Source organism: Lagenorhynchus albirostris, chromosome 19, assembly GCF_949774975.1.
Source record: "Lagenorhynchus albirostris chromosome 19, mLagAlb1.1, whole genome shotgun sequence".
Classification (NCBI taxonomy): Eukaryota; Metazoa; Chordata; class Mammalia; order Artiodactyla; family Delphinidae; genus Lagenorhynchus; species Lagenorhynchus albirostris.
Window position 1 is genome coordinate 56,434,578 of NC_083113.1, and position 16,749 is coordinate 56,451,326.

The 16,749-nt window shown below is 45.7% G+C and overlaps 1 protein-coding gene across 1 annotated transcript in view; it reads left to right on the plus strand.

Annotated features, from left to right (window-relative positions):
- Nucleotides 1-16,749, plus strand: part of USP10 (ubiquitin specific peptidase 10) — a 71,346-nt gene that overhangs the window by 46,227 nt on the left and 8,370 nt on the right. The window contains exons 6-12 of the mRNA XM_060129823.1: nt 8,382-8,473; nt 8,971-9,080; nt 9,493-9,548; nt 9,781-9,884; nt 12,199-12,298; nt 13,081-13,258; nt 16,418-16,583. Coding sequence (XP_059985806.1) covers nt 8,382-8,473; nt 8,971-9,080; nt 9,493-9,548; nt 9,781-9,884; nt 12,199-12,298; nt 13,081-13,258; nt 16,418-16,583 — 806 coding nt within the window. The remainder of the gene's footprint in view (nt 1-8,381; nt 8,474-8,970; nt 9,081-9,492; nt 9,549-9,780; nt 9,885-12,198; nt 12,299-13,080; nt 13,259-16,417; nt 16,584-16,749) is intronic.

A 16,749-nucleotide genomic window follows, 5' to 3' on the forward strand; every position in this document is an offset into this window, starting at 1 on the left:
ATTCTGGATGGAGTAAATGGATTTTACTCAGTTTTAGCACACCAAGGCCAACTCTTGACAAGATGAGAAAAACGGTAACAGTTTGCCGTAAAGTTAATGTTTTATTCGACGTGCTGAGGCTCAGAAGTAGGACCAGTTCACAGTAAAACTATAAAGCTGCATGACTTGTGATTTTTAAAGTTAAAGTAGAAAGTCAGGAACGGAGGAGCCGTGTCTGTTTATATACGTCTAAGAAGCCGGGGCTGCTCTTCAGGTTTCATTGTACCGAGGAGTTTACTAGTAACCACCTTTTCAGGTTTTTGCCCCTGAGCCGAGTTAAAGTTAGCTGTCTCACTTAGGCTTTACGTGATGTTTGCTGATATCACATTTTGGTATGCCTGACAGCATTCATTACCAGGGTGAGGGGGAAAGCAGTAGCAAGATGCAAAATGCGTACCCTTTTATGAATGGCCAGAATTCCATCAGATATAAAACACATCCTTTTGATGGCAGTAAGATGACAGCAAGCAATACTTAAAAATCTTTTTTTTTTCCGGTTTTTTTTTTTTTTGCGGTACGCGGGCCTCTCACTGCTGTGGCCTCTCCCGCTGCGGAGCAACAGGCTCCAGACGCGCAGGCCCAGCGGCCATGGTTCACGGGCCCAGCCGCTCCACGGCATGTGGGATCTTCCCGGACCGGGGCACGAACCCACGTCCCCTGCATTAGCAGGCGGACTCTCAACCACTGCGCCATCAGGGAAGCCCTAAAAATCTTTTTTAATGAGCATTTTATTCCTTATACAGAATACATTATTTTGAATAATCTAGGTATCTGGAGTTCTCTTAAAATGAGAAGTTAATTGATAGATGAATCACCATTTTGGGCTTTAAAGTGATAACTTTTAGGTTATTTGGGTGAATTTTTTATTATAAATATTAAAATGCTATTAATGTTTTATTATTATTAAAATGTGTGCATTGCAAGGGAAAGCTGTCAAGGTCAGGAAAGGGGAGTAAAAGCCTTTGAATAGATCATTAAGTTAAAAGTTTATTTTTAGTCTGTAATGAGAGATACGTGGTGTGACGCTTTTAAAAACGTGCATTCTGAGTTTAGTCAGAAGGCATTGTAATTGTATTTCTGTTCCTAAAAATTGCTTCACAAAGGAAAAACCTCCCATTCCTGTGAACTTTTCTTATTCTTTATTTAAAATAAGAAAGAAAAGATTCATTTTAAATGTTTTAAAGCATTCTAGTCATATGACTTTAAATGTGGTTTGATGCGTAGTTTGCCGTGTATGTTAAAATCTAGTTGACCTGCTAAAATCTAATGTTACCCTGCTTTCTAAAACACTGTGAAGGGAATTCCCTGGTGGTCCAGTGGTTGGGCGCTTTCACTGCTGGGGCCTGGGTTCCCTGGTCGGGGAACTAAGACCCTGCAAGCCCCACGCCACGGCCAACAACAACAAAAAAAGAAAAGTAAATTAAAATGATGTAAAAGTAGAGGCTCTTAGTTATTTGTATTAATGGAGAGTGTTGCTACAATTTAATCATTTTTGAGTTGATGCAGTGTGTTCCTCCATTGCTGTGGGGGGACCCCCATTTATTTTCTTAATTCTATTTTTGATTAGGTCAGTTGTAAAGATGTTTTAATTATCTGAGCAGAAGTGTGGTTCCTTTTAAAATACTTCATTCTTTTGAGCCTGGTTATCGAACCTTAGAAATATACAGTGTAGTTGCTGACAGTTTTCAGTATTTCATGTTGTAAAATAATGCAGTGATAGTCGTCACTCTTGGAATCATACCAAGCTTAGGTAAAGGGGATTGCTTGGAATTTGTTCTTCTGTCACATTCTCCTCCTGAGAGGTTTTACTTTATAAAAACGGTAAGGTAGGTTCCGTTTATTGTACAGATCACTGCCACAGACTCCCCCTAAATGGGCACGCTTTTAAGCGTAGGCCCACTTACTTTAAGCGGTATTTAACTGTGTGAAATTCTAGCTCCGTTAAAAGATCTGTTGATGTTGGTTATCATAGAATTTGACTTGCATTAGCGTCTAAGTGGTTCTACTGAGAGAATAATTTTTGTGTTTATCATTATATTTATTGACTTTTGGGAAAGAAAGAGGAGGGAACAGCCGTTCAGATAAGATCACTCTTTTCTGAGTTTTTAGAGTAATATCAGTCTCCACAGCCAGTTTCTGACCCCAGGGCCGTTTATTCTGGATGTCTGCATTTCTGGATCATCTGCCCTGTCCTTAAGTCTGTGCTTAACAAATGCCAAATAGTTTCTGTATAACCACAAGTGAAACACAAATCAACTGTAAACAAAGAATTAGAATCACATAAAGCCTTTTGAAATGAAGCAGCCAGCTTTCAGTTACCCACGGGCTGTTTACCCATTGCTGTAATGGCTTCTGCTTTTACCTTTTTGGTGGCAAGGCCGTCTTCTTGGTGTCATTTGTCAACATTTTTTTTTTCATTTGCTGTTTTTGTTAAGTGTAAACTCTTACTTAAGAAGGAGATGGAAGGGAAGAGCACTTACACTGAAGCACCAAATGCCTTCCCTAACCTCGCGGGGAGTATGAACCTGCACAAGAGGCCCGCGGGGTCCGTGTTTCAGTGAGTGGTTTGTGTCTGCGAGGGAATATGTGCCATTTTTCGGTAGGAATAACTGAGCTAGGAGGTGAGCAGAAGAAACTTGAAAATCTTAATTCTTATAGCTTGTACTGAAAGCGGTTGCACAACTTGAGGCACACCCCTGTTGGAGAGTAAGTATGGCAAATACCAGAAAAGTAGGAGGGATCTCTGCCTGTGCTCCCTCCATTAGCTCAGGGTCAGAGTTTGAAATGAAACATACCCTTGTGATGAACATGACACTCTTCGCGGGTTTTTACTGAGGATCACTTGTCCTATCCCAAACCTAAATTGTATCAAATGCTTTCAAATCACAAATAGAGCTGTTTTGTATTTTATGTTTTGCATCAGTGTATTTTGTTTTAAAGGAGTGTAAATAATGGTGGGCGAGGAGAGAGACTAGGCCAAATGCCCAAACAGAAGGAGTTAAAATTCCAGTGTAAGAGAACTAGGTAAACTGAGGTCGTAGAAAGCTTAGAAAAATTCTATTCTGTGGGGGAATTGAGGTATCTAGTAATGTCACTTATTATGAATTTTGGTAAAACACACTTAATAGATGATTTTGCACAGTTTTATACCTAAAAATGGTTGCTGGAGAGAGCGACAGAATCACTACAAGTTGGATCTGCTCAGAAAAATGAGTTCCTGGGTCTGTATTTATTGTAAACAAACATATACCCCGATTGATCTTTGTTTTAGTGGTTTATAAATCACATTTATATTCAACACTTTCCCTGTTCTTGGGAAATAATTCTCCAACATTTTGCATTTTCTCTTCAAATTCTCCGAAGCAGCACAGGCAGTGACCATGCAGCAGGCCCTGAGCTGAGGAGGTCCAGCACCTGTTTGCAGAAGTCACACTTGTGGGGTGAGAGTTCAGTCCATGTCTAACTTGATAGGTGTATGTCCTTGCTAATATTTCTGTCATGTCTCTTTTAAAGAACTAAATGGACACTCCTCCACTTACAGAACATAAGTTGATCTGTAGCCAATGGGTAGTGGTACATTTTGGTCACTTTGCTGTCCTCCCCCTGATTAGGTAACCAAGATAGCGTGTGTTCTTCCAAAGTGACGTAATGAGGAAAAGAAAAACACTTGGAGAATGTTCTGGACAGTTAGGAAGATGACAGAAAAGCAGGTCGGCAGCATCAGAATGTCAATTACGAGGCGGTTATTGAGCCTTTAAGAATCAGTGAAAGTTCTGCAGCTTGCGTTTTCATGGATTTTAAATGATAATATGACCTAAATGCTAATTTTAGGAAAACAAAATTTGATGCATAAAAATATAAGAATAACCCTAGTTTATATGGACTTAAAAGTTTACAATGCCAGTATTGCCATTGCGTTTATGGATCATTTCATCTGAGTGATTTGTGGTCATGTATGCGGGCTACTATATACGTCAGTGTTTGAGCTGTTACGAAGATGAAGATAATGCTTTCAGTTTCATATCTTTTATGTGATACGCAGTCATTCTGGCATTTTTTGCCATGCCTATAACGTCATTCCGGGGCAACCCTGCCAACTACTGTGGAAAAGATGGTTTGAGGAGGCCACCTTCGCAAAGTTACTGTCTAAACAGATCTGAGTAGTAAATTATGCCAAGAACAATGGATTGAAAAGAAGGCCTCTGGGGGGAAGGTTTGTTACTACAGTCAACTTCTGATAATTTGCCCTAAAAGAAAGTAAAATAGAAAACCAACAGTGATGACTTGGGACCATAGGTCAGATTTAACGGTTCAACCTCAGGAAATACCCCACTCTCTCTCTTCTTTGGCTGTCCTTCAGTGCTCATTGGACTTTAGCAAAATCTAAATGGAAACGGTGATGTTGTTATTATAAAAGGAACTTAATTAAATAGAGCCAACTGTTATACCAAAAAATTAAAAGCAGTATTCATACTCGCTTGTCTGCATTCATGAATATTGACTTCTGAAATACAGCAGTAAGATTCATTTATTTTAGGAGCATTCAGTAACGGGAATGGAGATTGTTTACAGGAATTCGCGTTGTCTTTGCACCGGTGCTGCTTGACTGGGTGGGAGAAGAGGAGCTTCGGCGCTCCGGAGCACGGCGGATTCCGTCAGACGTTAGCGTCTGGCTCAGTTTGTGGTCATTGAAATTCTTCAGGGGGAGGAACGCTCAATGTACAGTGTGTTATAAAACTGAACATTTAAATTGTGTGGATGTTTGGTTTTTAAGAGAAAATCTTAGGCAGTAAGATATTTAATCTTAATTTTTTACAACCTTTCATTCCTTTTGAAATGTGACTTTATTAATATACTGTATACTCACAAAATATTCAAAACTTAATTTTAAGGAATTGAAGCAAACATTTCTTTTTGGAGAACTGAAAAGCATTGGTTCTCTCAAACTCTTTTTTTAAATATAAACTTATTTATTTATGTATTTATTTTTGGCTGCGTTGGGTCTTTGTTGCTGTGCGCAGGCCTTCTCTAGTTGCGGCGAGCGGGGGCTACTCTTCATTGCGGTGCGCAGGCTTCTCATTGCGGTGGATTCTCTTGTTGCGGAGCACGGGCTCTAGGTGTGTGGGCTTCAGTAGTTGTGGCTTGTGGGCTGTAGGGCGCAGGCTCAGTAGTTGTGGCGCACGGGCCTAGTTGCTCCGCGGCATGTGGGATCTTCCTGGACCAGGGCTCGAACCCACGTCCGCTGCGCTGGCAGGCGCATTCTTAACCACTGCGCCACCAGGGAAGCCCCTTGCTTCCCCTTCGAGAGTGGAGTTGGCCTGTCATAAATGATTGTTTTTAGTTTAACAAGATATGCATCCAAAGCACTTTTAACTACGTATAAAGTTATTTTTGAGTCTGTTAAAACAGATGCATGGAAGGGAAGTTTCAGATAGATCTTGCATGCCTGCCCCTGATCATTTTCTTTCTGTTTTCCTTCCGTGTCTGTATTGAACAGGAATTGATATTGTCAAGCCACTTCCCCTCCCATCTTCACCCCTGCCCCCAACCCCGGGAGACTTTGCTTCCAGTATCATCGAGAAAATTGAGGTTGCTATTTCATTTCTTTCCCCACCGTAAACTGTGGTGAGTCTGCCCTTCCCTAGCTCCTTCCCTCCTGCGATCCTGGGAGCCCCTTAGTGACCCCCTTCTTTTGTCTTACTCCTCAGCCAGGCTCCTGGCCAGGGGAGCCTGCACGAGTGGTCTCCACTCTTGCTTTCCTCCTTGAGGCCCTCGAACGTGCTTCTGCTTCCACTACTGATTCCAGCCGCCCTGTCCTTCTAGATCACGGGTACGGATTCTCCTTAGCCTGTCGCTTGGACGTGGGTGGTGCTCAGGGTTCCGCTCCTGACCCACTGCTGTCAGAGTGTACAGTTCAGGCCCCGAGCTGCAGGGTCGTGTGTGTGTGTGTGTGTGTGTGTGTGTGTGTGTGTGTGTGTGTGTGTGTGTGTGTGTGTGTGTGTGTAGATATGTTACGGTCTGGTCTGTGAGTGTCAGTGTACTGTTCACTGGTGTCTTCCGCGTACCTTTTTATCTGAGCCTCTGAAACTCTTAAAACTGAACTCCTTATTTCATCCCTGCCCAAAGCAGGAAAGAACCCGCTTGTCCTGTTGCATTTCTCCTCTGGGTGGAAGGCACCATCACCCCAAGCTGGAGACGTTCTCCTGGTACCATTTGCTGTCACAGGCCCCTGGCCACCTCAGGTTTCTCCAGTTCTTGGATAGGGCAGGGCATCCCCGCCACTGCCCCCACCCAGCTTAGCCTGCGCTGTGTGGTCCCTTCTTCACTGGTCTGCAGGCCCTGCTACAGCAGGGCCACCGCTCAGTCATCTCTGCACCTGCAGGTCCTGGTGCCCAGGCAAAGCTTAGCCAGCTGCAGCGTGTCATTTATCGGAGGTCCTTGTGTTAGGAAGGCAGTTGGTTTTGAGTTGTATGGTTATGTGAAAGCTTCATATTGTTTTCAGATAGAAAAGTACTCTGGCAGAGATTCACAGGTGTCTTGATGGGGCGTCCATTGCGGACTGATGCTTGTTTGAAAATGCACAGATGTTTTGCAGAGTAACTGTGCGAAGTAATTGCCATTCTGTGACACACATTGGAAATTATGGGCTGTTGTGATAAAATGGCTCAAAGACGGATGTAAAAATCCCCGGTGAGAAGAAGATCTTCAGCTTGTGGGGAAAAGTTAGTATCAGAAACCTGAGAGTAAAGGACCTTAAAGCAGAGTCCATTGTCTCCTGAGAGCAAAGAGCCCGGCTTCTGGGACCCAGGCTCGTAGGTCAGCTCAGTCATGCGCCCTGCACCAGTTCCCTAACCCCTCTGGACCTAAGTTTTGTCACCTGTGAAATGAGGATGATAACGGTGTCTCTTCGACAGGGTTGTTAGGTCGATTATGAATAATACAGACGGAGCTCCTAGCGGTGTCTGTGCGGGGTGTCAGTCACGTGGGCGTGTGGTTCAGTTCTGTATCTGATCTGTTCCTCCGTGAAGGCCCAGCGCTGTGCCCCGTAGTGAGAGAGACAAGAGGACCTTGGCAAGCTTAGTCTAACTGAGCAGATTCCATGGGTTCTCTTGGGTCGCTTATGTTTCACTTTTTAATAAATAGGGAAATTATTCTCTGTGCTTCCTCAGTTAGAGGCGAGAGGGCATTTACCCTCACAGGAGAGAGGGAGGGAGTGTGTGTGTTGACATTAGAATCTTGCAAATTAATTTCTTCATTTAATTCTGAAGTCTGGCATCTGCCAGCGCAACTGTGTTTTTAGGGAAAAAAGGCTTCTTTTGTTTGAGTGATGCTTTGGGTGGTGGGTGCTGCTATCAAATGCGTGCTCCCTAGTACACAGCCTAAAAGTTACGGTGTGGCCGCAAGTCATGGATTTGGGTACCGACTGTGCTTCCTGGCTCCTGTGAGGTCACAGGCAGGCGAGTTAACCTTGAGCCTCTGTTTCCTTTTGGTGAAAGCGGGATGGTTGGTGGTACTCTGGGATCCCTGAGGATTAAACGCCGCGAGTTAACGTTGTAAGTTGTAACGCACTTGCCAAGAGTAGAAGGTAGCCAAACATTGTGGCTGTCACTGTTAGAGGATTCGTAAGGGACGTGGGGAGATCTTGTTATAACGTTTCTAAAAAGAAAAAGGGGCAGTTACTTGCCAATATTTAAAGCATTCTTTTGTAAAGATGGCATTTACAGCTATTTTAAGACTATGGGGAAGAGTGATGTCAAAAGGTGAATCTGAGGATAACGAAGGTTATTTCTAAATGGAGTAAGGGATTTTAGTATTCCGAGTGGGACTTCTGATGAAAATACAGTTCAGTTAGTAGGAGATAATTGTCCCCAAAAGAGGGATCATCACTTGCTGAACAGTCACCGAACACCCACTGTGATGTGCTGGGCATCCAGACGTGAACGAGACGGGTCCTGCACGGAAACACCTTTCTGGATGGTGTCTGATTAAGGAGGCCTGCCCGGCTGTCAGTGTTAAAAGAGCCTGTATCTTTTAAGTCTGTTCCCGAATACTGTTACATCGTTTTTTAAGCCCTTTCTGTTTCTTATTAAAACAGTCCTTGTGCTCCCTAGTGATATTATCACAGGAAGATAAATAAATGTCATCAGTGTTTGGGGGGAAATAGTTTTGAAAATTTTAATCATTAAATAATTATGTGATGTTGAACGGAACGAAGCTGTAACAGCCTGCCTTCGCTTTGGATGTGACGTGCGCTCTGTTGAACAGGGTCCCCCTCCCAGGGCAGAGCGTGAGAGTTGTTCATGAGATGCCATTAACGTCTTCACTGTGCTTCCCTCTTTCAGAGTTACTGGAGAACGTAACCCTGATTCATAAACCAGTGTCATTGCAACCCCGCGGGCTGATCAATAAAGGAAACTGGTGCTACATTAATGCTGTATCCTTCTCAGAGGCTGTCCCCCAGGCTGGCTTTCTGCAGCTTCCTCTTCCTTGGGCACATTCGACTTAGTTCCGCTTCTGTGGGGTGTCTACCCCACATTTTGAATCCAAAACCTCGGTTTCTTACTGCTTATTAACTGGGCTATTCGTGACCAAAAAGAGAGAGATGATTTGTTGACCTGTGACGGACAGAATCAAGCAAGTTTCTCATTAAAATGGTCCTGAATAACAGGGCAGAGTGACCGCTTAAACTGGAAATCCTGTGTTAATCGATTTGATTATCTTGGTTGAATCCTGTTCTTACTTATAAACGACTTGGATATCACAGGGAAGTTACCCCCGGGATTATTTGGTTTATCCCCTTTGTGTTTACATATCTAAGTCGTTAGTGTCCTTGGCTTGCGTAGTTTTATACGCTCTTGTGTTTTACATGCCTTTCCCCAGTTTGGAGCATCGGTTTTATTTCCTTTACGCTTCCTTACTGCCATCATGTAGACACTGCAGGCACTGGTTGCTTGCCCTCCGATGTATCACCTGATGAAGTTCATTCCTCTGTATTCAAAAGTGCAAAGGCCTTGTACGTCCACACCCATGATAGATAGCTTGTAAGTAAGCTGCTGAAAATGTGTTGAGGGGTGGGCTTTCCCCCTCTGATAATTAGATTCAAATGGCAAAGTTCTTGATCTCCTGCAAATGAATCCTGTAATTCTATTTTTTTAAAAATGTGCTGTTCATGATTTTCTATGGAAGTTAACCAGAAATGGAATTGGAACATGGTTTAGCTGTGTCCTTTAGATTCAGTTGAATAAATTTTAGTGTTTACCAAATTATATCACTTGAAATATACCAAAAACTTATGTAGAAAAGATTTACGAGCTCACTAGCTATTACAGCATTGGTTATCTAAAGTTTGCTGTCTTCATACTAGATAACATTCTGCTTAGCCATCAAGGCTTTTTAGTAATAGTATGTCTTTTAAAAAACAAGTACTAAACATTTTTTCCCCCCCGTGTCTAGTGTTCGGCTAATGAATGAGTTTACTAATATGCCAGTACCTCCAAAGCCCAGACAAGGTGAGTAAAAGCGAGGGTTCCGATGCCATTACATTTTGGGAGGTGTGGAGTCAGGTGACTGAGTTTGAGGAATTCAGTCTTGCTGGAAAGAAAATGTCTCTTTACATGCAGGTTGCTACACCTATACTATTCTCAGCATTGAGCGGGTGTTGGGGGGAGTTGTGATGAGTATGCCTTTTGTCATGTTAAGACTTCTTCAGTTGTAAAGATCTGTGTCCTGTTTCCGTTGCAGCTCCTGGGGATAAAGCCGTGAGGGACGTCCGCCCGGGAGCTGCCTTTGAGCCCACGTACATTTATAGACTGCTGACAGTTATCAAGTCGAGCCTGTCCGAAAAGGTTGGGGCTGCCGCTGCATAGCCAGCGTGACGCTTGTGCCTTACCTGTTGCGTATTCAGTGCTTGCCCTCTGCTTGCACTGCGGCGATTAAGTGGGTGTTCAGTGGATCTAGGCTTGCTCTGGAGTCAGTTGCTAGGATGAATTAGAGTATGGGATGATAATGATGGTAATCAGAGACAACTCGTGTCATTTACTGTGACCAACCACTGCTGTAAGTTCGTTCCATCCGTTAACCTACTTAACCCTGTGAAGAAAGTGTGATTAATGTCTGCTTGTTCCATTTGAGAAAAGGGAAGTCACTGTCCAAGGTCACAGCTAAGAAGTGGCAGAGCCTGGCAGCGGAGTTAGCTCCTTCACTTCCACACGGACTGCCCTGCAGCAGGGACGGGGGCATTCAGGAGTGCTGCATCTTCTCCACGCTCCCTCGGGGCCGTCATTTTTAATCATACACTTTGCTGCTGAAGGCATGGGGCCAAGGGCCACGGAGGTCTTCTAAAGGGCCCTGACGGCGTTCAGGGTAAATCGGGGCAGCCTTTGCACAGTTAACCGGAGCGTTTCTTTCCTCCCCGGCAGAGTTCGTGATGAGTCAGTACAAGCAATTGAAATGATGCTAGAAAAGGGGAATTCTTTAGGAAATATTCAAGAAAATTGTGTTAAAACTGACTAAAGTAGTATTGTTTGCAGCCCCTTTGTTTCGAAGAAGAGGCAATACTCAGGGCACTGCAGCAGCATACCACCAGGGGCTCTTCATGTGCCCATGGTGTAGCCTTTGCTGTTAAGCTCAGGATTTGGGGGTGTTGCTAGTGTTAGGAAGGCGGGCATGGAGTAAACGGTGCCCTCTGCTTCAAAGAGCGCCTCGTCCAATAGGGGAGTTAGTACTTGAAGTACTAAGACAGATGAGCGTACAGATGCTGTAGAAGCCAGGGGCGGGGCCCCGGCTCAGGGGGAGCAGAGGTAAAGCTCAGGATGCTTCTTGTGGCTGCGCAGCGCTGAGATCCCGCAGCTTTCGAAGTTACATTACTTGTGGCTTGTTGGGGTCTGCAGGACCACCCTCAGGGTTGAGGATTCGCTAGAAGGTCTCACGGGACTCGGGAGCTGTTACCCTCAGTTCGGATTCAGTACAGCCCAAGGACACAAAGCAAAATCAGCACAGAGTGAAGACTCGGGCAGCGTCTGCAGGAAACCTCGAGCCTCCTCTCCGGTGTAGTCACACAGGACGCACTCAGTTCCTCCCACAGCAGACTGTGGCCGCTGTGTGGCTTGTGGTCCACCAGGGAAGCGCCTCAGCAGCTCAGTGTCCTAGGGTTTTGCTGGGGGCTGGTCACATAGGCACCCTGCCCTCTGCCTCGCACAGACTCCTGGGGGAGAGCCAGTGCTCAGCACAAACCACACTGTTGGCACGATTTGGCACGCTCCCTTTTCAGTTCCTGGAATGGCGGGAGCCCTCCTGAAATCCAAGTTCCCGGATGCTGGCCAAGGACCAACCCAACAAGCAGGCCTTTCCCGGCACTGCTAACTCTTTCCTGCGTCTTGGGCTGTGCCAGCCTCTGCCCTTCCCACAGACACACTCACACCACACAGCCCCGTCCACAGCTGTAGTTCCATTGGAGCAAACAGATCTACTCAGAGACCGCAAGCAGAAGAATTTGCAGATCCTCGGAACACTCGCGCCGTTATGCTCCAAAGAACGAAGTATGAACCAATCATGATAAATTATATAATCAGATGAAACCAGTGTAAGATTATACAACTAGTGTGTGACCACATTGTGTGATTCATCTGCAAATGGTTGTGCTGATGTGTGTTTGTAAAGCAGGCAGCTAAGTCTTTAAATCAGTAGAGTTTTTCACGTATAATTTGGGTCCTTTCTCCTATAGTTGCCCATCATCGAAAATAAAAGGAGACATACAGGGCTGCTAATTTTACAACTTGCAGTGTGAATGGTAACCCCCGGGGTTGTGCATTCTATTTCATTTAAACAAAAAAGCAACTTATAAAATAACTTTTTTATTATAAAGGTAACGTATACTTACTGTAGAAAATTTCGAAAATACAGAAAAGCAAAATTAAAAAGAAATCCCTGTTTTATTGCTTAGAGATATTTAATCCTCCCCCGCTCGCACACCCGATCTTCCCCACTTCACACATCTTAACTGTCCAAAGAAAAATTCATGTGATTTTTGGGAAACACTTTATGTTAAATCTTACTGGAAATTTAAGAGAAGGCATAGTTTGTATATGCAGGTAACACATTCTGTGCAGGCGTTGAAGAGTAATTGGTTAAGATTAACGTGACCCTGTTTGACCTTCTCAGGGTCGACAAGAAGATGCTGAGGAGTACTTAGGCTTCATTCTAAATGGACTTCACGAGGAAATGCTGAACCTGAAGAAACTTCTCTCACCAAATAATGAAAGTAGGTTATGGTGTGCTTGCTACAGAATTGGGTAGAACATTTTCTTAAGAATTATTCTTAAACAAATGCTATATATATGCTCATATAGTAAGCTGCCTTTCCCCCCAACAGTCATTCGCCCTTCAAAAATCACTTATTTACTCATTAAGATAACTAGTTACTTTTACATTGCTTATTGTGTACCATTGAGAATGTTGTGTTTGTGTATTTCAAATACATAAATGTATTTCCAGAACCTCTGCTTTTTCCCCTTCAATTTGTAATTAGGAAAATGATTACACGTAGAGAAAAACTGAAAGAATAGGTCGGTTACCTGCATAACCACTGGATTCCACAGTTGCTGCCGTGTCGTCCTTATTGATCTCTCTTTCTGCTTCCCCAGCCCCACATGACATTTTTCCCCAAGGGATTCAAAATCAAGTTGCACATGGCAGTTTAGTTCACCCCAAATGGTAAAGCATGGGTCTCCTGAGATAGGGGTGGCTCTCCCACGTGACCCGAGTTCCTTCGCAAATGATGGAGTCCGACTGCAGTTACACAGTAGAGTCGGCTTCCCCGTCCCACCTGAGTTCTTCTCCAGGTGTCCCACGGCATCTTCTGTCGCCGGTCACACCAGCGGGGAGATGCTATAGCATCGCACACATTGCTTTTGTCCTCAGTGTAGAATACACCCTGATCTCACTTTAAAGCTCCAGTGGACAAATCTGTGGAGGTGGTTTATGTAGAACTTTTATTTTTTGCTCTTTGTGTAAATAGTAGCCTAAGCAGAGTCTGCTTTTCAGAACTTACTGTTTCCAATGGACCCAGAAGCCACTCAGTGAACGAAGACGAGCAAGAAGAGCCAGGCGAAGGAAGTGAGGACGAATGGGAGCAAGTGGGCCCCCGAAACAAGACTTCGGTCACTCGCCAGGCGGATTTTGTTCAGACCCCCATCACTGGCATTTTTGGTGGCCACATCAGGTTTTAAGCTTTTCTGGAATAATTTAGCATTTGCCTTTTTCAGGGTTTTGCCATTTTGCTGGAGGGGGGAGGTGTAAGATTTGTCCTAAGAAATTTGGGACTGGGTGGTTTGCCTTTGCTCCCTGTGCCCGCTCTGTTCTTGGACTTGCTGACGCTCGTCCTGCCGGCCCCACGGCTCTCACACGACCCACGGCGGCTTCCTGCAGAGGGCGCTGCCCCCGCCTGTCTGCCAGGGGCTCCCCACCCCTCAGTGACACTGACATTCCCTCCATCCAGCTGCTCACAGCCGGGTAGGAAGAGAAAGACAAGTTAATGGAAATACATGTTTTGTTAAGAGAAGAAATTCATGCATCTGATTGGAGGAATTGTAGGCACGGGAGCCAGGTGAGCTCGGAAGCTTAGAGAGTGCAGAGGGAGCTGCTTGTACACAGAGGAGGACGTGTGGCCTTCTGGAGTACCTGGGCACCTCCCCTGCCCCAGTTCCCTCAAACTGGCTGCCCTTTGCTCATTCATGGAGTCCTAGAAAGTTTTTTTTTTTTTTTTAACCCACATTTGTTTATTTCATTTTGGCTGTGTTGGGTCTTCATTTCTGTGCGAGGGCTTTCTCCAGTTGTGGCAGGCGGGGGCCACTCTTCATTGTGGTGCGCGGGCCTCTCACTGTCGCGGCCTCTCTTGTTGAGGAGCACAGGCTCCAGACGCGCAGGCTCAGTAGTTGTGGCTCACGGGCCTAGTTGCTCCGCGGCAATGTGGGATCTTCCCAGACCAGGGCTCGAACCCGTGTCCTCTGCATTAGCAGGCAGATTCTCAACCACTGCGCCACCAGGGAAGCCCTAGAAGGTTTTTACTTGTTTACGTTAGAGCCGTTCAGTACCACCATTATGTGGAGTTCAGTAGAACTTGCACTGACTCCGAGGACCTCCTTACTCATCCAGAGTCTGAAAGGACCGCATTATAGCATGATTTCCTTCTGAAGACCTTACAGCTTCACCTACAGGAGTGTGTTTTTGGTTTTTTTAGTGAGCCTCTTAGCCTTTCGTCATCCCAGAACAAGAAGTTACACCCTTTTCAAGGCATCGAAAGGCAGTTCAGTCTCTCTGCTCTAAAACAGTTTAGGTTGAGCACCTTGCAACAGGCTAATGAGATCCTCGGACATGTGCCCGACCCCCTCCCAAGCTGGTCACACGACACTGAACCCGTCATTTCTGTGCCCTCGCTGTGAGCTCGACTTGGCAGGCCCCTTTCTGTTGTGGAGCTCGTGTCAGCCTCCCGACGCCCAGCCCCACCACTGGGGCTGCAGCTCGTTCTCGCCAGATGCAGAGCCTCGGGAAGGGCCCTTCTGGGAGAGGAAAGCGGGGCTCCAGTTGGGTGACCAGCAGTGAGAGGAGGCTGTCTGCGCCCTTAACTCTTTGTTAGCCGAGCAGCCTGATGTTGTCCCCCTCGGGGTGCTCACTGAGGGTGGGGGAGAAACGAGGGCACGGCCCAGCGGCTGTGTCGAGGGCTCCGTGTTTGTGGGATGGCACAGCAGCCGGATTGCAAGGCCACAAAGATCCCAGATGCGTTTGAGAATAAGCAGTGGGAAAAACCAAAATCCACTTTGGAGAAATTTCTGGCTTGCCCCAGATGACTCTTTATGGCCCTGTAGCCTCAGCCTCTGTAGGCTCTTTGCATTGAAATTGGGTGTTGATTTTTTTTTTTTTAACTGTAAAGCAAAGATACAGAACTACTCCTTGTAACTTAGGAGCTGCTTTTGTGTGTGTGGTAGGCACCATTGAGCATGATTCTTAATGGTGTGTGGCCTGCGGGATCTTATTTCCCCGACCAGGGATCGAACCCAGGCCCCTAGCAGTGGAAGCACGGAATCCTAATCACTGGACCACCAGGGAACTCCCAAGCTCCCAACTCTTTATTCATTCAATAAAGAATGAATTCTTTATTCAGACCAACGGAAAGGTTTTCTCCTAAAATTCACGCCCTTTTTTTTTTTTTTTTTTTTTTGTTTTTTTTTTTGCGGTACGCGGGCCTCTCACTGCTGTGGCCTCTCCCATTGCAGAGCGCAGGCTCAGCGGCCATGGCTCACGGGCCCAGCCGCTCTGCGGCATGTGGGATCTTCCTGGACCGGGGCGCGAACCCGCGTTCCCTGCATAGGCAGGTGGACTCTCAACCACTGCGCCACCAGGGAAGCCCAAATTCGTGCTCTTTTGGTGCTTTTCCAGTTACCCCAGAAAGACCAGCACTTTTCTCCACCTTGTCCACCCTTTTGGTAAAGTCCAGGCCCATTACTGCGGTTCCCACTATTTTCCCACTATTCCTCTCTGGAACCAAGGGAACGGCCGCCCCCTCAAGGCTTCCTCCTCAAAGGGAGCCTGGAGGTGCTTCCTGTGCTGTGTGTCGGGAAAGCAGTGTGTGAGACGGAAAGCTGGCAAGAGAGCCGCTCACCTGCCCTTCGCAGCAGTCTATCTGTCCACCCCTTTTATTCGTGTATAAACTGGGGCACTCAGGCTGCAGAGAGACAATCCCACGTTGAACTCCTGGAACATCTCCTTGCTGAGGCTACGTGAGACGTGGGCCCAACACAAATTTTTACTCAGAAAGACTTGGACAAAGAAAAGTGAGATGAACACCCAGCTAAGGAAGCAAGGCTTAGCTGGCAGCAGCCTCCTTGAGGGTGGTGGCCACTTTCCTGTCGCACACACCCTGCTCCCCTTCCTTTGTAAAGTCGTTTTCATAGGGGAATTGCTATCCAAATCATTCTTTTTACCTCAGGGTTTCCTCTTTTTTATTACAACAGGCTGTGACGCCTGAGAGGATAAAAAGTGTCAGCATTTTGACTCTGGGAAGATTGTCTCCTTTGCTAATCTGTGCATTAAATAAAGTGGAGGGGGGGCGTTTGGAAGGTGAAATAGGTCTTCTTCCAGAGCTATTAAGCTGGGAAAATTTTCAGCTGGTGGATTGAGTTGCTAGAAATTCTTTCGAGGTGGTATTGAGTGGAATTATTTTAAAATTCTTCAGTGTGTTTTTAGCATTTCTGTTCTCTCTGGTCTTCTGGCAGTGATACTGAATAATCTCGCTTGCAGTGTTTGTTCCTCTTGTCCTGCTGCATATAACCTCAGGGAGAGTGGGAAGGCGAGCTCTTAGATGCGGTGTGTTTTTCACTTTCAGGTCTGTGGTTTACCAGCAGAGTTCAAAAGAATCTGCCACCCTGCAGCCGTTCTTCACGCTGCAGCTGGACATCCAGTCGGACAAGGTACGCACCGTCCAGGACGCGTTGGAAAGCCTGGTGGCACGAGAGTCTGTCCAGGGTTATACCACCAAAACCAAACAAGAGGTACGTTCACAGTTGGTCTTGCACCTTTATCCAGAGGCCCTCTGGGGTGGGCGAAAGAGCACAGACTCTGGAATGAGGAGAAGTGGGTTTCAGCTCTGCCTCTCAAATCGGTTGCTTACCTTTTTTTTTTGGACTGGAAGTTTCCACATTCTGAGAATGAAATGGT